The 22151-nt window shown below is 49.2% G+C and overlaps 1 protein-coding gene across 1 annotated transcript in view; it reads right to left on the minus strand.

The window, feature by feature from the left end:
* Positions 1–22151, minus strand: part of LOC136639365 (protein unc-13 homolog B-like) — a 210172-nt gene that overhangs the window by 146343 nt on the left and 41678 nt on the right. The window contains exons 6-8 of the mRNA XM_066613488.1: positions 18215–18288; positions 16910–16967; positions 680–896 (exon numbers count right to left, since the gene is read on the minus strand). Of these exons, the coding sequence (XP_066469585.1) occupies positions 680–896; positions 16910–16967; positions 18215–18288 (349 nt within the window). The remainder of the gene's footprint in view (positions 1–679; positions 897–16909; positions 16968–18214; positions 18289–22151) is intronic.

Genomic DNA, 22151 nt, shown 5'->3' on the forward strand with positions numbered 1-22151 from the left:
CCTGTATCTCACAGAGGCCCACCAAATGCCCCTTTGCAACTCAGTGATATGAGGGAAGATAACATTTTGAGGACTTCCTGAAAAGTTCTGGGCATGTGCTGTTAAGGAATTAGCGTGTTATGCAAGAGAACCTGCACTGCACCAGCAAGATGAAGAACAGCTTCACTGGGACAGAAAAAATGCAATAAGAAGGGGGAGAAGCAGGAAGATGATCCTCAAAAGGTACTGATGGTGGATGATGTATTGCAAATAATATTAATGTAAACAAGTCCAGTGCATTTCGGTGCAACAAGTCTCCTTCAGGGGTCACAGCCCAGAGCTTCAGAATGAAGGAACTCTCACAAGCACTGGCACCCTTCATGAATGACAGGCCTCAGAGGCCCACCCATGCTTTTGGGATGTCCAGACATCACCTCCTGAATATTACTTTCCAACAGAAAGAGAAAAAAGTTAGCGTTCAAGATACTAAATGACACCGTTTGTTTCACGAGATGCCACTGCACGATTTAGCATTGGAAACGTTCCAAAAGATGAGCTGAACATCTACCAGAAATGCATCATCGCTTCCTGTAGTTTGGCTACCACCCTTTTTGAAGCAGGTCCCTGCTACTCGGCCTTCAGGTTCTCCTGCTGAGGGACCGCAAGAGAGGGGGTGGGGCACTGCTTTCAAAGTACCCACCTGATGGTCGCTCGTTCACGGTACTCCAGGTCATCGTCGTGCAGAGGCTCCAAGTCTCGCAAGACCCCCTGTTGCTGCAGACGGGAAGCCACAGGGAACTGATGCAGGGACACATTTGGCTGTGAGGTGGTGTGGTATGGGGGGGGAAAGCTGTTGCTGGTCTCGCTGCGGTAGTCGCTGTCTCTGTCATCCACAGCACTGTCGTGGTCTTCAAAAGCTGCAAGACAGAAGGCGTTAGAGCAGAAACCCCTCCAGCTCCCAGGAAGAGCAGGGCCCAGCAGTACTCGCTGCACTTTGAAGTCAAGCACCATCTCAGAGGCGAAGATCAAAGCAGCCCCTGAGAGACGACCCTCTGGGCCTTCCATGGAGTCTCCTCCTCTCTTCAAAAGAGCTTTTGCAAACTGGCTGCATAATCACTGAGAAACACATTCCTGTCTTGGACCACGTGACATGCAGCCCTTCGCAAAAAGTTGGCTCTCCTGGGCTGGGAGCAAAAGCGGAAGGACCCAAGTGCTGCACTCAGCAGAATCTCCAGGAAGGCAGAGAAGAAACCCTAGAAAGCTACTGCCTGTCAGCAGGGACAGGACGGAGCGAGGTGGCCCAGCGTCCAAGCCGGAGTAAGGTAGCTCACGTTCCTTCCAGCAGGGCACACAATCCATTCCATTCAGTCTCATTTAGCAAATTGTATTTTTAAAAAAATGTCATTTAAAACAGGGGAAAGAAAGCTGACAGGGGGAAGTGTTCCACAAGCTTCCCCCATCACTGGGTTGCAGCGCGCCCCTCCCCAAGGTCATCATTGGGTTCTCAATGGGGTAGCATGCATCAGGCTTGAGCATCAGAAAGGAGGAAGCCACATTTGAGCCCATACATCATGGTGTCCATACAAGGCATTTCTCAATGCTATCATCAACATTTCAGTGAGAAGGAATTCTGGAAGGTGTCAGCTGAAACAGGGGGCAAGACACGCAAATGCAATCTGTGGGAAACAGGAGGAGTCTACCAGACAACCTCTAGCTTGAAAGGCAGGGGAGAACAGAGAGAAACTGACACCAACACAAAGACAAAACAAAAACACACAACATTCTAACACATTCTCTTTGCAAACGCTCATGGTCTGCCCAGGAACCAGAGCTCCCACTACAGACAGCAGGGGATGAAGAGTTTCTGGATCAACCTTCATTCACCTTTTTGACTGAGAAATTGAGGATGATGAGACCGGCACATGCACAGACCAAGGCAGGAACGTGGGAAAGGTGGTCTGCAAGACCGAATCGTGGCTGGTGCCACCACCAGGTTACTGAGGGAGACACACACACACTCAGGATGCATGCTGCCACCTCCAGTGCCTGCCACGTGTGACCACCAGGTGCACTGGTTAGAAGTCTCTCTCCCATTGGTCAACAACTTGAAATCTTTGTCTGAAAATCTCAGGCAGACACAGTCCACCAGGCAAGTGTCCACTTTGGTGACTGATTTAATAGAATGACAATTCTATGCAGGCACTGTTCTTCCTCTTCCCTCCCCGCTACAAGGTGGAAGGACAGCATGCACCCTCATCAGGAAGGAAAACAGAATGCGGCAGAGCTCCAGCTGAGAGCCACTTCAAGCAGACAACCCCTCCTCTAAAGCACCTCAACTGTCTAGGCTGGAAATGGTGTCTGCTTTGATGGGAGACCGCCTGGGAATACTGGGTGCTGTAGGCTTATACCATCGTCTTTCGAGACTGAAGGTTGCCAACCAACCTCCTGCTTCTTGAGCTGTCTAGAGCAGAAGTTAGTCTCCATCCACTGGGCAGAGGAGCCAGCTTCACCAACCATGAAGGTTGTACGCTCAATGCAACATAAATGGCAAGCAACTGAAGAAAAAAGAAAAGGCCCCCCTTTCTCAAAAGTGCACCCCCCAAGTGCTGGGACCTGATGCAAGAGAAGCAAGTCATGCCCCGAGCTATGCGGCAGTTTTGCTTTTGCAGGTAATTGAGTGAATTCAGCAGCATCGAAAAATGAGCCCATCATGGGGCCCTGCTTGGAGAGTGCAGAACTCCGCAGATGTGGCTTCTGACCTCAACTGCTCAAGGTGCTGCTGCAGTGAACAGGCCCAGAATAGGATCACTTCGCAGCAGCTTCCTTTAGCAACAGCTGAATCCCCAAACCACCTACACAGCCAGATTCCTTTGCAGGGGCATTTGAGAGCTCTAGTGTGCAGGCAGGACTACACAGCAGCCAAGGCAGACATGCTGCTCCAGCACACCTCCCCACTCACCCCAGCTATGCAAGGAGCATCTCACACACACGACTCGGAGGAACTAGCAAAGCCCAGGGAGCCAGAGGAAGGCACAGCACGGGGGGGGGGGCATGCTCCACTCTGTAGGACAACTCGGTACTCATGCATACGGGCAAGAGGAAGAGGCTCACATTAGACAGCGGCACTTCACCACAGATCTACCACCTAGAGTCTGGAAAGAGAGAAAGCAAGAAGAGAGCATGAGAGACCCAAGCAGGAAAAGTGTGGGAAAGCAGTCCTCGAGTCCTTGGGAAACACAGCTGGTTATGGCACCTCCACATGCCATGACTTCACTGTGGTTGTGGGGACGGGGGCCAGAGTGGGGTTTCTCCTTCCTCTCTCTGGCCTGGTTGCCCAGTTCATCAGCGAGACTGGCAGGAAGGGGGTGCAACACAGAACGCAGCACAGGCCTAGGTCTGCAGACTACCTCACTGCTGTCAAATGGGTCGGGGGGGTGCAGACAAGCGAAAAGAGGGAACTCCCCCTTAGGTAGCAGTTGCTGGTGGTGCTGTTACAGCACCTAATGAGAGGAAAGGATGAAGCTCCTCCTGTCTCCCGTATCACTGAAAATGCAGCTCATGGGAGAAGCTGCCGGGAGACAGATTTCCAGTTTCACTTTTTGTGCTCTGAAGCCATCCTGGGAAAGACGCTCTGAGGGGACTCAGCCTCTTCCACTCCCCTCACTGAAAGGCAGAAGGTGAAGACCTCAAACTGACACCGCGTGGAAAGGAAGAGAGAGCGTGACAACTGCACGGTCTCCTCCCCCATCCCGCGTCTCCAAAGCAGGCTCAGACTTTCAGAGACAAACCAAGCTCTCCTCATTCAAAGAATGAGAAACTAATTCCTCCCCCATCCACCTTCAGGAATCCAGGCAACAGAAGATGAGGGTGGGGGACAAGGGAGAACGGCACTGAGGCCACGCAGAACAGCTTTTCTTTAACAAAGCACCCGAGTCAAGAGCTCCACAAGCCACAGGATTCAACAAGGCGTCCTGGTGGTGGGGCAGCTCACTCGTGAGACACAAGTTCTCACTGGGAATTTACACACTCAAACCGCCTCGCAGGCTTGCAGATTGAGAAATGGGAAGAGACTCCTACAGAAACATCTGCAGAGCTTGCAGGGGACAGGCAGGGCAGGGCAGGGCACACTGCAAACCCCCACTCCCCGAACAGCTCCACGGCTGCCGCTCTGTGCTGGAAGGAGCCTGAGCCTGCAACGTGGGACAAACGGAGGCTTTTCGTTCCAGTCTTGGGACTCCACTCCAAGGGACGTGGAAGGAAGCCCGTGCTTAGCACTCCCGCCCACCAGAGGGGGCGGAACAGAGAAGTGTTGCTTTATGCCCAGCGCAGGGGACTCAGACCCGGCGGCTGCTACTTCAACTGCATCACCACCAACTTGTTGGGGCAGCGATGCCTCCTGCTGCAGGACCTCAGCCTGCTGCAGAATGAATTACCCGACCGGCCCCTACATGGCGAGGCAGAGAAGAGGCTGCCATCCTGCCGGGGTCACCGGCTCCCACAAATGCCCCTATGGTTATGTTGACAGTTGCACTACAAGGCGCTGCTGGGTGCTGGGCATGGGAGGCTCTCTAGCTGTGCCTCATCCCTCAGTTGGCAACCCCTCTTGCCAAAGGGACATTTGCCACTCGTTTGACAAGCCCCATGTGGAAAAAAGCACAGGAAAGGCATTCCTGGTGAGAAAGCGACACTGCAGAGCCCCAACCAGAAACATGACTGAGGCCCAGGGGTGACCCAGAGTCTACTGAGGCAGGAGGGACTTCCAGAACTCCTGGTTCTGCACAAGCCAAGAAGACGGAGTGGGAGTCTGTCCGCACTGCAGCTGGCTTTGGGGCAACAGCCACACCGCATCCTCTCTTTCCCAAACACTCCAGTTGCCTTTCTGTCTTGGGAACGAGAGGGTTCAATGTCCCCAGAAGGCATCAGACAACAGAAAACTCCTGTTCCAAGGACAGCATTTGTTAGTTCACAGAGCAAGAAAGAGGTACGACAGGCAGACACAAAGTCAGAAAAGACAACACAGCAAAAGATCCAGTACGTTCTCTTATGCATGAATAGCCGCGATATCCTCAGACTGGAGCAGGGGGAATGTTTTAAAACCACAGAACTGGCAAGAAGCCATTAAATGCTGCTACATACGCTGCTCTTCTCCCCATCCGAAATAACTCCAGGTGCCTGCATGCAACAAACGGAAGCAAGAACAGACATGGAGAAAATACAGAAACACAAAGCCAGTGAGATGAGTTTTTAAATATCTTTACTCAGCAAAATGTAAGATTTTGTTCTTGCCATTCACCCCCATCCTACTTTTCTATTACTTACCTCCAGGGGAGAGCTCCTTAATTTAAGAGATTGAAAACCGCAAGTTAATACTGAAGATGGCCACGTTAACTCTTCAGCTCACCTTGTGAGATGTGCCGTCTCGTGAGTACATGATCCATTTCCCAAGTATCCAAAGCCATCTTACGCTTTCAGGGAGACTCTTTCCTACACATCGCCACCCCTTTTCCGACAGAAAGAAACCCTCCCGTGTTAGGTGAAAATCCCCGTTTTCCTTTTAAGTTGTGATTTTATATCTGGTTATGTTATTATGGACTAAAGTATCGTATGGGCCAAGCAAACAGGCCCAATTTCCACAAACCCTGGTAAAAGTCACAAGTTTACACAAACTCCAGCTCTCCATGCACACAGCAACAAAGACTTTAGCAGCAAAGTATAAAGAGTAAATTGTTGTCTCAATCACTGTAAATCGATCAAGCCTAATCCAATCACTGTTTATGGAAACCCATTTAAACTTCTCACACAGGCCAAATTCAGGCAGTCACAAGCTCAAGGAGTCTGGCATAGCTAATCTTTGTTTAAATGTTTCCTATTGTTGTAGCTCCTGCAGCTGGGCAATGCTCCCTCGTGCCTGGCCTGCATCCCCTTCCCTGCTGCTTCAAGCCTTTGTTACTAGTCCTGCCCCCTATGGCCATGGAGAGCAAGCCCTCCCCTTCCTCTGCAGGACAGCCCTTCAGATACTTGAGGACAGCGCTTGCCTTTCCGTGCAAGTCTTCTCTTCTCCAAGCCAAACATCCCAAGCTGTCTTAACCATTCCTCCCAGGGCTTGGCTTCTAGTCCCCTGAGCTACCAGCCTCAATCCCACCTTCACTCCCTAGGAGACCGGCATGCCTGGCTTCTGTGGCCCTTCAGCCTACTGGGTCTCCTTCTGAAAGCAATGAAGAACAGGAAGAGGTGACATGATTTTGCAGTGGGCCAAATGTGGGAGGACACAGGAGTGAGGAGTCCAAAACAACAAGTGACACGAGTCACAAAGCTGCAATAATTCCGCCAGAATTCAAGCTTGCCATCATAACAGTTCAACTTCCCACTGCTGTGGCTCTGACCCCAGTCAGGCTAAATCCTGCACTTACCACCTATCAAAAGTACGGACTTGCAAAACTTTGCCTGCTCACCCTGAAGCTTTGGAAACATTCATTTCCAAAGCAAGTACTTGGAGAATTTCAGCTTCCCGAACCACAGGAGGGAATTTACAGCCACACATTTGATTTCAGCATCATTACCCAAAAGACTGAGAGAAAGGCCTACATGGCCCTGGGGAACAAGAAGAAATCACCACACTGAAGTTGGATGCTACTCTTTTCACCATTCCTATCGTGACCCAGCGCAAGGGTTGACTGAGCCACTGTGCTCTCCAGCAGAGGTCCTGACTTCCTCAGACAACAATGGCCCAAATCCTCCTAACCAACTTTCCAGCACTGGTAGAGCTGTGCCAATGGGACGTGTGCTGCATCCTGCAGTTGGATGGCACTCCTGGAAGCCTTCTCTAAGTAAGGGAATGTTTGTTCCCTACCTCAGAGCTGCATTGCCCTTATGTCGGTGCTGGAAAGTGGGTTAGGATCGCGCCCAATACATCAGAGATTACAGTTTAATTTTCTACTGATAGCCACTAGAAAAAGTTGAAAGAGAAGATGTGTTCGCATTCTGGGTCAACTGGTGTTTACGTTCTTCTGTACGTGTGGTATTGGATGATTCATTTTTGTTGCAGAAAGAATTCTTTGTTTTCTGCTATTCATTGTTTTAAGGTCTGCTGACTCTTACTAAACAACTGTTATCATCTCGTAACATCCCAGTAGGACTGGAAACTAGCATGAACACGCTTGATAGTACATCAGCCCTGGAACAGAACATGTGAACCAAGAGAAGAGGCAGTCTGAGCTTCTGTAGACTTGCATGCTCTCTCCTCCCCTCCCCTAACATGTTAGACTCTATATTCATGTACACACCCAGAATTGTGGTTTATTCCAAACCTAGAAACCCAAACTGCAGTCTTATCCTGGTTTGTTTTCACCTGTGCTGATCCAATTCAGAGTTCTCGCGGAGCCAGGCTGAGCATCTGGGTTCACCCAGCATTTCCCAGCCTTGGCAGCATGATGGAAGAATGAATCCACTTTCAATCTTAGCTTGAGGCAAACCAGGGCTCGCTGTGACATCTGCACGTTAGAAACAGACTTCAAAAGCTGGGATAAAATCCCAAGCTTCACATCCTGGGTTGTTTGCAGAGATAGTTCAGGACAAGACCGGATTCACTGTGTGTGGATGTCATAGCAAAGCTTGGCATGTTGCACGCCAGGATAGGAAGTGGAATAATACTTCTCTTTGTGCATAAAGGATTGGGGGAGCATGTGCACCCAAGGCAAGGGCATGCTGCACAAACCAGGACTAAATCCTGGCTCTACATGATGTCTGAACTGTACCCCTTGGCCTGTTGCATTCTGCCAAAAACAAGTGTCAAATGGAGTAGAAGGTGAGGGTGCTGCATAGACCTTTTTCTTCTCTGTTTCTTCTCTTCCCCCCCCCCCCCGAGAACAAGAGGAGGTGGTGGCTCCTGCCAGGATTATAAATAAAACTGCAACTGTATGGGAGAGATTGTACTCTGCATAAGGGGAAGAAAATCCCCTGAGCACACACACAAAAAACTGCTTATGGTCCTGCTGCTTCCCATTGCAAGTGCAGCTAGGGCTGGGGGAGGTGCATTTAGGGTCACTGATGTCAGAAGCTCACACAAACTCAGCCTAAATAATGATGAGCCAGAGGCGACTGGATTTGCCTGGCCATCTTAGGCACAAGGAGAGGATTCGGCAGAGACAGGGAGAAGAGTTTCCATGGGCAAGTTCAGCTTGCTGAGCCCAGTGAGTGGCTGCCTGCACTCAGCCAGGAGTTATGGGAGAAGCACACCAGCTGTCACCAAAGGACACTATGGCAGGGGCCATGCAGATGCAAAGAGGGAAATGAAGCTTTCTAGAAAAGCTGGCTTTCGGCCCAGCTGTCAGGACATAGCTGCATTTGGCACCACAGGTTCCTCAGTTTCTGCCAGGCACTTTTCCTCTGGGTCAGTCCGCCTGCTGCTCAAGGAACTCCCAAATCCTTTTCTGCAGCACAACTCTGAAGGGTGTTCCTGTGAATATCCTCCTACAGACTCAGCCAAGGGTGCAAAATGAGAATTCCTTTTTATCAAGTGTGCCGTAACAGGGGGTGGTCTGGATTCTGAGCATTCTTTGGCACAGGATTTTGTAGAACTTTGTACCAAGGAAACGAGAACCTCTAGTGGGTGGGGTGGGGTGGGGTGGAGGTGCACATGGCCACACAACGGCTCCTTCTGTTTAGAAGATGCTTGCCTTCTCATCACAGGAAATATGGTTGCCAGTTAGGTCTGAACCAGACCTCAGCAAATTAGGAAAGGACCCAAAAGGAGGAGATGACTCGGGGAACTTCTGAAGGAGTGGGAGGGGACTGAGTCATAAGAAGATCTGGAGGCAGCGAATTCCAAATATAAGAGCTGCCAAAGAAGATGGAGGAAGGCATCAGACAACATGAGAGGTCCTTCACAAGCTCCAATGGAGATGCCATCTGTCCTTTCAATTACTGGATTATCCACTTAATTATCCATGCAGAGAGCCTTTATTTGGCAAATGAAAAACAAAACACTGGTTTGCTCCATACATTCTTCTCTAAATGGTTACACCACTTGGAATTATGGCAGTTCACTACACCACAGACTTTTTGATTCTCTGTGTTGGAATTCGAAGAGTCTGCAAATGGTGCAGAGAGGCCTTCTTTACGAAGATTTGAGGCTAAACCTCTTCCCCCAGGAATACTCGTTCTGGCCCCCTTCTTCTCTGACCCACCACATCTCATAAGAACATAAGAACAGCCCCACTGGATCAGGCCATAGGCCCATCTAGTCCAGCTTCCTGTATCTCACAGCAGCCCACCAAATGCCCCAGGGAGCACACCAGACAACAAGAGACCTGCAAGGCTTCCGGGGAATTGTAGTTAAGAACATAAGAACAGCCCCACTGGATCAGGCCATAGGCCCACCTAGTCCAGCTTCCTGAATCTCACAGCGGCCCACCAAATGCCCCAGGGAGCACACCTGATAACAAGAGACCTACACCCTGGTGCCCTCCCTTGCATATGACCTAGCCCATTTCTAAAATCAGGAGGTTGCACATACACATCATGGCTTGTAACCTGTAATGGATTTTTCCTCCAGAAATTTGTCCAATCCCCTTTTAAAGGCAGGGGAGATGCCATCACCACATCCTGTGGCAATGGGTTTCACAGACCAACCACATGCTGAGTAAAGAAATATTTTCTTTTGCCTGTCCTAACTCTCCCAACACTCAACTTTCGTGGATGTCCCCTGGTTCTGGTGTCCCCTGGTTCTGGTTCTGGTGTTATGTGAGAGGGAAAAGAGCGTCTCTCTATGTCCATCCCCTGCATGATTTTGTAAGTCTCAATCATGTCCCCCCTCAGGCGCCTCTTTTCTAGACTGAAGAGGCCCAAATGCTGTAGCCTTTCTACATAAGGGAGGCACCCCAGCCCAGTAATCATCCTTTCTGAGATCTGGCTAGCAGAACTGGACGCAATACTCCAGGTGTGGCCTTACCATCGATTTGTACAACGGCATTATAATATTAGCTGTTTTGTTCTCAATACCTTTTCTAATGATCCCACCTTTTCTGATGATACGGGGAACCTCACTACCCAACCACCCAGGAGACCCCGTTCCCCACTTCCTGGATGAGTTCAGGCCCTGGTGCTCTTCCTCTCCAGCCGACTGACCACAATGTAAAGTGATATGGTAGGCACAAAAGCAGAACCTGATGGCTGGGGTGGGGCATTCACAGTTCCCAGAGGCAGGTTGGACGGCTGGATCAGAAAGCTGAATAGAAGCCAGAACGCCACACACGTGCTGCAACTCAAGAAAACCACGGGAAAGACTGTGCTCCCCCTGATCTGAGCCATCAGCTCACTCTAGAAGGCCAAGGCAGGAGCAGCAAATGCATCTCATGCAGTCAGGCTGGAGCAAATTCACATGCGCACAGACAAAAAGCTTGTTCCTTGGAGACAAGCCTTGCTCCAGAGCAGCTGATGACCTCAATGCCCATGTGGTTTCCTCAGCCAATGCCAGGCAGGCAGAGGCTGGAACTCAATACAAGAGCAGGATTCATGCTTCCCAATCTTAATTGCTAATCTCAGAGTAGAACAAGGCAATGCTCATTGCTTCCACCAAGGGTCTTGCCTGGCACTGCCCTCCAGTGCCCATCAACTCCTTCTCCCAACCAATTATCTCATTCGTACAGACTCACTGGAAGACAGACCTCTCCCAATCAACAAAATACCTGCAGGTATGTGAGAGAGAAGCTTCGGGGTGGATAGGAGAGGGTTCAGAAAAGCCATAGCCTGTAACTGATACTACTGTACCTGCAGTTTCAAGAACAGGAGAGACATTCTTCTCATGAATTGTGGGCAGCTGCTGGGGGGAGATCATGCTCCATGACGACCCAGCCCAGTTTTTGCAGGACTTGATTGCAACCTGCAGTTTGTGGTTCTTTGTGCTCTTGCATCTGCAAGGAACAGGGCTCTTTTCAACACAGCAGGGCTCAGTGAAGCAGATTGTCATCCTGGACACCCCATCTCCACCTCCAGCCTTGACCACACATGTTGTAAACCTACTTTACTGTATCCTGTGTTAACAGTGCACTATGGATGAATAATAAAGGCAGGCAGCATGAAATTCATCGTCCACTTAGGCTGTTCCTCTCCCATCACATACAAACTCTGCTTCAAACCCCTCAAAACAGTGTCACCCTCACAAGCAGCAATCCCATTAAAAGCAAAATTTCACAAAGGCCTTTCCACATCATCACATCCGAGCACAACACCCTCTTTGCTCAGCACAGCGTGCCTGTTATCCCTTAAGCATGAGCATCTGTGGTTGGGATACGCATTTCTAAGCACCTGGTGCAAATGATTTTGTACCTGGAAAATGCAGTACTACCAGTATCACTACACTGGCTGCAACAACACAGCTTGCCCCGGATGTCGGGTGCAATCAGATATATTAGCAATATCTGCCTCATCTCCCCTGCCATTCATCATCCAGTTTGGGCCCAATCATTCTGACAAGGCAATACTTGGAACCTCAGCCTTACATGACAGAAACTGAAACTCTCTTACAAAGCAGAACATCTCTCATTGATGCCCTATATTGTGATTGACGGACTGATGAAGACAAGCCTGCGAGAGTGGGCAGAATGACTCACTGCAAACGGCCATGGAAGTTGACGCTGCTGGAAGCAAGAATGGTTAGCAATGCCAGCCTTCAAAACACACCAAGAGACTCTGACAGCCAGTGAAATGGCAACTCTTTAGCAACCAAAGATAGTGACTAAGCTGCTGTGCAAACAAGGTTTCCCGAGCCAGGCATTCGTGCATCTTACTGCTCTCCAAAACGCCGTGCGCGTCTGATCTTGACAAATAAAAGCGCCAGTGCTCTTCCACACAGACATAAGCTCAGTTCCGAAGGCAAATCTACCGATTCGCTGCATTTCTAACCCACCTGTCTCCCTGGAATTATTTGGGGGGGGGGGGAGGCAGGGGACTCTAAAGGCCCTGACAATACAAAAAACCCACTACAAATATATGACACAGTAGCAAGCAAAGCAAAACCACCAGAAAAATCAGAAAAGGCCTGGGCCTGCAAAGAGCCACGTCTTCTGTCTCAGGCAAACACTGCCAGGAGGGATACAGTCACAGAGCACAAGGCATCTTTGGGGGGCTGCTGCTGAGAAGGCCTCTCATGCTTCACCACCCAGTGGCCCTTAAAGGGACCCTCAGAGGACAGGAAGACACACAAGCAGCCTCCCTCCTTAATCTTACTGGATGGGGTCACCATAGCCGGGTCTGCCTGAGACCAAGATGTGCACAGCTGGTGTATTAGACAAAGCTGGGCAAAAACCTGGCCACTGTGGTCTCCCAGGAGCCCTCCTAAAGCATGGCCCGCTCCATCCAGGGAAGTGCCATCCCCTCCAGAACAGGCAGTGGCCCTCCCTTACTGAAGCCACCCATTTTGTCCAGACTTCCATTTCAGGCCAGCCCATTGAGCCCAGCAGCACAAGGGCACCTGGTGGCATCAGGAGGAGTCAAGGGCCGGAGGGTACAAAACTTCAGTCCATACAAGATTAAGAGCTTGAAACAGCAGGAGATGTTTATCACTGACGGGCCAAGGAGGGGAACCTGCAAGAACTCATAAACCGCACAGGAGGCAGGGCAGGGCAGGGCAGGGCAGGGGTGTCATGAATATGTGCAGTTCAGGCCTAGTAGCATTGCAAAGCCTGAACCAAAGTAACCCAGTGACGCAGAAGGGGTTTGCAAGGGGCTTGCAATCCCAGCTGCTAGGAATTTACAACTCCATGGAAGGTGATGGTGTAGCACCTCGGCAGACAGAGAGGCGCCATGAGTCTCCAGTGGGGAGGGGGAGAACTAGGAGAACTAGCATACAGCCCCACTTCGAGAAGATTCTGTCCCCAAGAGTTCTGATTGGGCAGTCTGAAATGAGTAGAGAGTCACACCATCCTCTTGGCATGAGAAGTATAAGAACAAAGCCCAAAGGGCTGTCTTTTGCCTTTTGTCTTCGTCTTTGGTTCTTGTCTTTTGGCGTGGGTGCACATCCTGCCCCGCCAGGACCATGTGGCCTCATAGGTAACTGAGGATCTACAAAAGAAGCTGACCCAGGTGAGCGTTAGGAAGTAATAGAGATAGCCAGTTAGCTTTATTATTTTATGCTGATATGTTTCCTAGAAGTTTTTATGCCTCTAGCATTTGCTGCCTTTTGTAACTTTTTGTAACCCTATGTACTTAATAAAGTAAAAATCCTTTTACCATGTTGGTTCATTGTCGGTTGGGGACAAAGGTTCAGAATCCTGCCTAGCCGTTCAGCAAGCTACCAAAAATCCTCACTGTGGACTAGAAACTTGAGGACTGAGACTTTAAGTAAAGAAAGTGCTCAGTTCCTACAAGGGATATAGTTAAGCCTAGAGGGTCTCGGTTTCCCTGGACTGAGACACTGGCTCTTACAGGGTGGTGGCAGTACTACCGAACAGGGATCTTTGAGGGCTCTAGGGTTCAGAACCAACAACTGTGAGCACCCCAAAACCCTGGGAGTGAGACCAAGTGTACGACAAGGGGGGGGGAGAATCCCTTGCCATCCTCTCCCCTCCCCTCCCCAGTTCCTCTACACAGGGACCTCAAGCAGGTGCTGCCACTGCTGCTAGCCTGGTCACTCTGCGAGGAGGTGGGCCATGTGCTCCAGGTGGGTTCTAGTGTTGTTTGAGAGGGAAAAGAGCACCTCTCTATCCACTCTATCTGTCCCCTGAATAATGTCTCAATCATGTCCCCCCCCCCAAATGCTTCTTTTTTAGGCTGAAGAGGCCCAAAAGCTGTAGCCTTTCCTCGTAAGGGAGGTGCCCCAGCCCAGTATGTTCTTTTTTGTACAACAGCATGATAATATTAGCTGTTTTATTCTCAATCCCCTTTTTAATGACCCCTAGCATGAAACTGGCCTTCTTCACTGCTGCCGCACATTGGGCTGACACTCTCATCGAGCTGCCCACCAATATCCCAAGACCTTTCTACTGTCATAGACAGCTCAGACCCCATTAGCCTATATGTGAAATTTGGATTTTTTGCCCCAACGTGCATTACTTTACACTTAACTACACTGAAACACATCTGCCATTTTGCTGCCCATTCTCCCAATTTGGAGAGATTCTTCTGGAGCTCTTCACACTCTCTTCTGGTCTTCACCACTTGGAAAAGTTTAGTGTCATCTGCAAACTTGGCCACCTCACTGCTTGTCCCTATCTCTAGGTAATTTATGAACAAGTTAAAAAGCACTGGTCCCAGGGCAAATCCTTGGGGCACACCACTTAACACCTCTCTCCATTGTGAAAATCACCCATTGACACCCTCTCTGCTTCCTGGTTTTCCCAATCCATGAGAGGACCTGCACTCTTATTCCCTCACTGTGGAGTTTTTTTAGTAGCCTTTGGTGAGGGACCGTGTCGAACGCCCTCTGAAAGTCCAGTTATGTAATGTCCACAGGTTCTCCCGCATCCACATGCCTGTTGACCTTTTCAAAGAATTCTAAAAGTTTGTGAGGCAAGACTTACCCTTACAGAAGCCAGGCTGATTCTCCCCCAGCAAGGCCTGTTGGTCTATGTGTTTTGAGATCCTATCTTTGATGAGGCATTCCACCATCTTACTCAAAACATGAGTTAGGATTAGGATTAGGCAGCATGGTCACTGTTCCCCAGTGCTCAGTTACATACCCAACCAGGTCTGAGTGCCACACAATATTAAATCACCTGTTCTCTGGCGGGCGCCATGACTAGCTGCTCTAAGGCACAGTCATTTAGCAAGTCAAGGAATCTGGTCTCTCTTTCGTGACCAGAACACAAATTGAGCCAGTCGATGTGAGGATAATTGAAATCCCCATTATTGTAACCCTGTCCCCCTTTAACACCTCCCTGATTTGTTTCTTCATTTCAAGGTTCTCTTCAGGTTTTTAATCAGGAGGACAATAGCACATCCTCAATATTACATCGCTCCTTGGGCCTGGTAGTTTAACGCACGGAGATTCCATGGTGGAGGCAGTTCCACCTTCAATCCCAACTCTGCTAGATTCTACCCCTTCTTTGACATAAATAGCCACCTCTAACATGCTCCTCCCTGTCCCTCCTATAGAGTGTATAGCCAGGGATTGCGGTATCGCACTGATTTTCCGCATTCCACCAGGTTTCCGTTATGCCCACTCTATCAATGTTCTCCCTGCCACCAAACATTCCCGTTCTCTCGTCTTTGCTTGGAGACTTCATGCATTTGCACAAAGGCACCTGTATACGGGGTCCCCCCAAAAGGGCTGCTTATTTGCGCCTTTATCCCCACAGCCTCCCATTTTTCTGGACTGGTTGTCATGTTCCATTGTGCTTCCACTCTAATTCCTACTGTCATCTTTTTGTTGTTCTCTAACCTCCCCATCCTCATCCCCTAAGGATGAGGAGTCCCGACCCGGACACCACTTGCCTGGCTTGCCCCAAGGGGTCAGTTTAAAAGCTGCTGTGCCACTTTCTTAATGTCATGCACCAGCAGTCTGGTTCCAATTTGGTTCAAGGGAAGCCCGTCCCTCTTGTACAGGCCCCACTTGCAAACGGTCTTAAACAGCACTTCTGGGAAACTGTGGTCTGCAATACTGTGCAGATGTGGTGCTTGGGGCATTTGCACCCCTGTCCCCCATCCAGGCCCACCACTGCCCTGAGGTTCATGAAATCATTCCAGTGAGTGAACTACTTGGAGCACACACATGCAAATATTAGCATAATGATAATGATTATTATCATACCATTATTATTTTTTCTTGCCAAAGAAATATAAGAACACACAGAACAATCCCCTGGAGATTAACACTGCTTCCTGAGACACGAGATGGATCTCCAGCACTACAGGGGTTTAAAGCACGAGAGCTCACAGTGAGCACAGTGAAGTGAGTCTCTTCTGCTCACTTTTACACCAACTTCATTGCAGACAAAAATCTGTTTACTTTTCCAAATGTGGCACTTCAGCCAAAAAGGGGGAGGGAGGAATAGTTTGTTTTCACAGGCGTTCCAAACACCAAATGCCCAGATGTTAAAGAGTCCCTGCACTGTCACTGCTACATTAGAGATGAAATGATTTCTTGTACCTGCCAGCAAAGGAGTAATTCACAATTCCTAATGTTAATCTACTTGAAGGCAGCATCTAATCAGCCTACTGGATAAGCAACCTGCAGAGCGTAATGCCCTCCTAATGCCCATTGCAGGTTGCTTACCCATAAGACTTGAGCATTCTCTGGGCATTCAACAGGAGGAAGAGGTGGAGAAAAGTAGCACAAAACAAAGAATTTATGATACTGCCTGTGAAGCACAAGTTAAAATCAGCAGCTTAGGTCTGACTTCATCTTGCAGGCCCACAGTCATTCAGAAGCAGCTGTGGGAACAGAGCTTGTTAACAGGCTGAGAAACAGAATTCTCACTTCGGCTGGGCTAAATGCCCAACAAGAGCGCTGGGCATCAAGGCCTTGCTAATTGGGAATCAGAGCCAATGGTGAATCCCTACTTGGAGGTGGGTTAGAATGAGTGACCAGCAGCAACACCAGTTGGTGAAGCAGTTTTCTGGAAACTTCAGCTGGGCCAAGGTTTTGATTGGACATGGGTTACCTTCAAGGTATAAGAAAGCCTGTTCCGGGGGGGGGGGGCTGCGCCTTTCTATTTCCTTCATGGACGTTTGTCCATATCACTACTGGTATGGACAGGTAGAAAAAACTACCCTTTTGCTTATCCTCAGGAGTTGGAAAGATCCAAGTCAGTATTAAGAACAGGTAAGCTTAGAAGCTTATTGTTTTAGGGTGTGTGTGTGTGTATTCTCTCAAATACCTAAATGCCTTTCAACAAATGTGTAACCATATTTTGTCCCTTAACAAATCATTACGTTAAGAAGAAGAACAGAGCAGGCTGAAGAGTCAGTGAGGAGAAGCAAAAGTCTCACTTACAGCACTGGGAGGCGGCGGAGGGTAGAGGCTGCTTCTGGACTTCTTCCTGAAAGGAACACTGAAGAGAAGAGAGACAGGAACAAAGATCAGGACCCTCCTTGAACAGCCCCAGAAGGAGCAGATGCTCAGAGCAGGGAGCCCTTTCCATCTAAGTAAGCAGAAGAACACAAAGCACCCAGAAACCCAGCCACTTCCCCACCTGGACAGCCCTGCCCAAGTGCACTTCAAATGGGTTGCTCCGTCTGGATCTTTGCCTGCACACAGATTTCAGAATTGGAGGAGGGAAGCAAAAACAAACCGGCAGACAGAGAGCAGGGCTGGCACTTTCAGTGGGGAGAAGAACATCACTCTCTGATTTCATTGCTTGAACTTTGTAAACAGGGAAGATCAGATGGGGTGCAAAGTGAGAGGAATGAAGAGGAAATGATGTGCACCATATCCTTTTTTTCTTTTTTTTCTTTTCCAAAAACAAAAATAAACACACACAACACAAAAAACACAACAAACTTCACTACACAAAACCATATGTGCACCACACGTGCACCATATCCTGAACCCTCTTCAGTCTACAGACGTGCCCCTGGCATCAAAAACACGCTGCACCAATGACAGAGGAGCAACCCCATATAGGGGAGGGAGGAGCAATCCTATACGGTGCAATGGGAAAGGGGAAAGCAACTGAAAAGTTCCCCACCCCTTAGTGGTGAAGACTAGACGGGACTCTGAAGAGCTCCAGAAGGATCTCTCCAAACTGGCGGGATGGTCCAGAGATTCATTTCCTGCCTTCTGCCCCTAAGAATTCCCCAAAGCAGTTCACACCACATTTCAACAATTGCACAATAAAGCCAAACAACAAAACCAACAGCAAGGAAAGAAGAGGGACTGGGCAAATCAAACAGCCAATCAACTCCACAGAGAGAGGCCAAATATAGAAGCACTCGGCCAAAAGGATAGGCCTGGCCTAGGCAAGAACACTTCAGTAGTGAGGTGGCCAAAAGGGCAGGAGAGGAGAAGTGGGCTTTTGCCAAACAGCATTACTGAGTTGTGCCGTGTGGTGTAGTTTGATTTACATTTATTACTTGGATAATCACCTATGTTTAGCCATTTTCATTTTTTCCCTTTTCTGTGGGTTACTTTGTCAACCTCACTTTTGCCGATGTTTGTCCTAAAAGCACATCTACCCACATCTGTTATATAAATCCAACTGTTTGATCCATATTTCAGTAACAATCTTGGGTCCGTGATTTATTCTACTGGTTTGACTTCAGCTCACTGAGCTGCAAAAAGAGCCCGATTTCCCCTCACCTCATCATCTTCATCCAGCGAACTGATCTGCTTCAGCTTCCGGGTCCAATACTTGGCTTCCTCTTCTGGAATGTCTGCAGAACAGAGGAGATGTTGGGCACATCGTTTAAAAAGCAAAATGTGCTGGCACTCAACGGCCACACACCTTCACATACCACACTCCTCCATCTGACAATTAATCAGTCTCATTGGTCAATTCTGAGTTAAGGAAATTTTACAAAAGGCAGATGTGCTTTCCTTTTTGGGTTATTTGGCCATAAGTTTTGATATAATACAGATATTTCAATGCAGTTTGTTCCATTGCATTCTGCATGAAATTCTGCAGCAAATGATATGTAACATGATGGTATTATTAGAAAATAACAATATTTCACAATTTTGGGTAGTAGCGGTGTCACTCCCCCAGTGTATCACCCAGTGCAGTACACCCCCCCATGCTCCCTAGTGATGCCACTGGAGGGGCAGAACATGAGCTGCCAGAGGTCTGGGGCAGCACACACACAATGTGCCCAAAGCCTGGAATTTATTTCAGGAGTCAATACGGACCCTTATGGTGGTGCACAACATAATAAAGAAGGGGTGCCCAAACCCCAGCCTGGGAGCCATTTGCAGCCCTCAAGGACTCCCAATCCAGCCCACTGGGAGCCCCCAGTCTCCAATCAGCCCCTGGCCCTCCAGAGACTTGCTGGAGCCTGTGCTGGTCCAATGCAACTGCTCTCAGTGTGAGGGTGACTGTTCGATCTCTCGTGTGAGCTGTGGGAAGAGGACTCCCTCCACTGCTGGCTGTTTCACGTCTGTGATGCAGCAGTGGCAGCGAAGGAAAAGCCATCCTTGCTTTGTGCAAGACCTTTTATAGGCCTTGAACTATTGCAAGACCTTCATTCATTCATATAAGTTCCATCTCTAATATAATTTATGTAAATTTGAAATGTAAATTAATTCTTTTTTTCCCCCGGCCCCCAAAATAGTGTCAGAGAGTTAATGTGGCCCTCCTGCCAAAAAGTTTGGACACCCCTGTAACAAAAGAAGCAAAAGAGCACCAAAAGCCACCCAACCGGAACAAGGGACAAGACTTCAAGGCCACCTTTGGCCTAAAGGATCCTCTCCAATGAGACGGGCTTCCCAGGCTTTCTTTATGGTTCAGACCTGGCATGCCTCTGTCCAAGCCAAGGGGCCACCACTAAGCACACTCCCCAGCAGAATCAATTCTACTTCTGACAGCGGCAGCACACAAAATGGCCTACCTGGCTGATCTCAGGAGAGGCACCCCCATTCTCTCAGGGCACGCAACCACCCAGGCCATCACAGGCCAGCAACCCACAGAGCTCAATTCCTGATCCCAGCCAAGGAAGCTCAGACAGAGAAGCAAGAAAAGGGTGGCAGACACGAAGCAGCTTCTCCTGTTTTCACCTGGAGGCCCACAGCAGTCAGCCCCTTCTCCCTGTGCCACTTTCCCCTAATTTAAGCCACACCCTACATAACCTATTTGTCCCACAGAGATAAATTGCAGGTTCCCTATGAATACCTGGATGTTTCCCCCACAGGAGACAAAGAGCAGTTGGGAGGAGGGCTTTGCAAGGGGAAAACAGGACAAGACCCACCCGCCTCTGCTTGCAAAGAAGCCCTGGGGCCAGCGAGGGACTTGCCCCCTTCACTTTGAGGCTTCTGTGTCCAGTTGCTATGAGTGAGAGACAAGCAGGTCGCACTCATTTTGGCTGGAAGGAAATGTGTCCAGACTCTGGAATGAGGCAAACTGCGTTTAGAACATGGGTGCCCAAACCCCTGCCCGTGGGCCATTTGCAGCCCTTGGGGACCCCCAAACCGGCCTGCAGAGCGCCCCAAATCTTCAGTGAGCCTCTTGCCCTTCAGAAACTTGCTGGAGCCCACACTGGCCCGCGACTGCCCGACACAAGCCGGGTGTTCCCTTTCCACTGTAGAAGTGACTTTGAAGTGCCTGGTGCCTCCCACTGCGTCCCCGGGTGACGCTCACTTCATCCTTCAGAAATATCTGCTTGCGCTTTGTTTGTATTCTGCTCTCTCTGGTGGGGGGGGGTGGTTTGGGCAGCCGGGCTTCATCCTGGCTCTCCCTTTCTGTTGGGAAAATGTTAGAAATCCCTAGTATTTCCCATTTCATCCCTCAGACGTATCTGCTTTTATTTTTTTATTCTGCTGTCTCTGGTGGGTAGGCAGCACAGTTTCATTCCGGCTCTTCATTTTCTATTTGGAAAAATATTAGAAGTCCGTGGTGTATTTATTTAAATTTTAAGTTTAAATAAATTTAAATGTATTAATTTATTTTTCTGGCCCTTGATTCTGTGCCAGATACATGAAGTGGTCCTCCTGCCAAAAAGTTTGATCATCCCTGGTTTAGAACATACACAACACTCAGAAAAGATCTTGTCTGTAGTCCCTCGGCAGGCTCCCCGTCAGCCTCGAGGGGTGGCCCTCAGTGGAGAGCGTGAGAATGAGGCCCCGACCGAGTTGAGCTGCGCAGGCCCTTTTCCTCTCATCTCAACCACTCCGCAGGCCCTGCCTCCTTTTGTGCTGTTGGCCTTCCTTCCATTCAGAGCATGCAAGGGGCGATCAGTGAGCAGACTGATGGGCATTTGCTGGGGCCAGAGTCCTCTTTCCAACTGGCACCAACCCAAGGGAATCAAAAGTTTTAGCACTCTTTAGGGCTCCAGCTTTCCCTTGTTCTCTCCTGAGCTGCAGAGAATAGCTGCGGATACCAGACTTGTTCAGCCTCTGTCCATATTTGATATGCTAACTGGCCAACATCCCCAAAACTTGCAGATCAGTGCATCTTTAAAAAGCACATCAAGCCCCCAAATGGCAGGACTTTGGCTGGGCAAGAAAAGGCACCTGCTGGGTTCCAACACCTTCCCCAGCACCACGACCCTGATCAAGATCAGACCACTCCTGTGGCTGCTTTAAAGATAAAAATTTCACTATAGAAAACCAGGTCCATGAATTTCCCACATCGCATCCAGGTTCTGAGAAAGTGGACAGAGACACACGTCATGGGGATTCCAGCCTACAGAGCAGGGGCTCCCAACACTTTCCCCATCGTGTACCCCTTGGCAGCCCATTTCCATAATTGTACCCCTCACATTAGCAAATTTTTGTAATTAATACAGTTGCTGTTATTTCAAATTTATCTGTTTCAACTCCTGATCCATATCTGATGATACAAGAATTGATGGCCAGAAACTAACAGTTGCTGGGGGTTTTGAAGCCAGCTAGCGGCATTCCTTCCTGCCTTGCCATCCCCACAAGGCATTCTTATACAGACCTGCCTTTTTCTGCCAGTATTCAATTCTTTAAGTACCTCTTAAGGTCCTGGCAAGTACCCCTGGAGGCACACGCACCCCAGGTTCAGAACCACTGCTCAGGAGGGCAGCCTCCAAAACAAACCCACTGCTGCCTTCTCACTACTAAGGCATGATTAGGAAGACTTTTACAATACAGGAGCCAAAAAGACACCTTGGACCAAAACAACTCCATCCTTATTCCAGATGCAGCAGTTCAAATGTCCAGAAATTAAGATCCTTTCAAAAACCAACAAAACTATCCTCTGGGACCTTAGAGATGGACAAACAGCATTTGCCAGACGTTGCTCCAGAATGTACACTTGGCCCTTGGTAGCAGGACAGACTGACCTCTGAAGGCTCAGGGCTTGTTTTTATTTGAAAAAAAATTAGATCCTGCCCTTCCCATGTCAAAGCAAATGTCCAAGACAGCTTACGAAGCTCCATAATAGTTGTGGTGCCACTACGGGAAAGGCTCCTAGAGCATCTCCAGCAGGTGTCTGTCCAGCCTCCAGTGAGGGAGATCCATCACCTCCTGCCTGTCCCACCTGGAAAGTAGGAGAAGCCGTTCTCCACGGAAGTTCCCAGCTGTGAAAAGCCCAACTGCACTCAAGTTCTAACAGGGACTG

This window comes from Tiliqua scincoides, chromosome 2, assembly GCF_035046505.1.
Source record: "Tiliqua scincoides isolate rTilSci1 chromosome 2, rTilSci1.hap2, whole genome shotgun sequence".
NCBI classification, from domain to species: Eukaryota; Metazoa; Chordata; class Lepidosauria; order Squamata; family Scincidae; genus Tiliqua; species Tiliqua scincoides.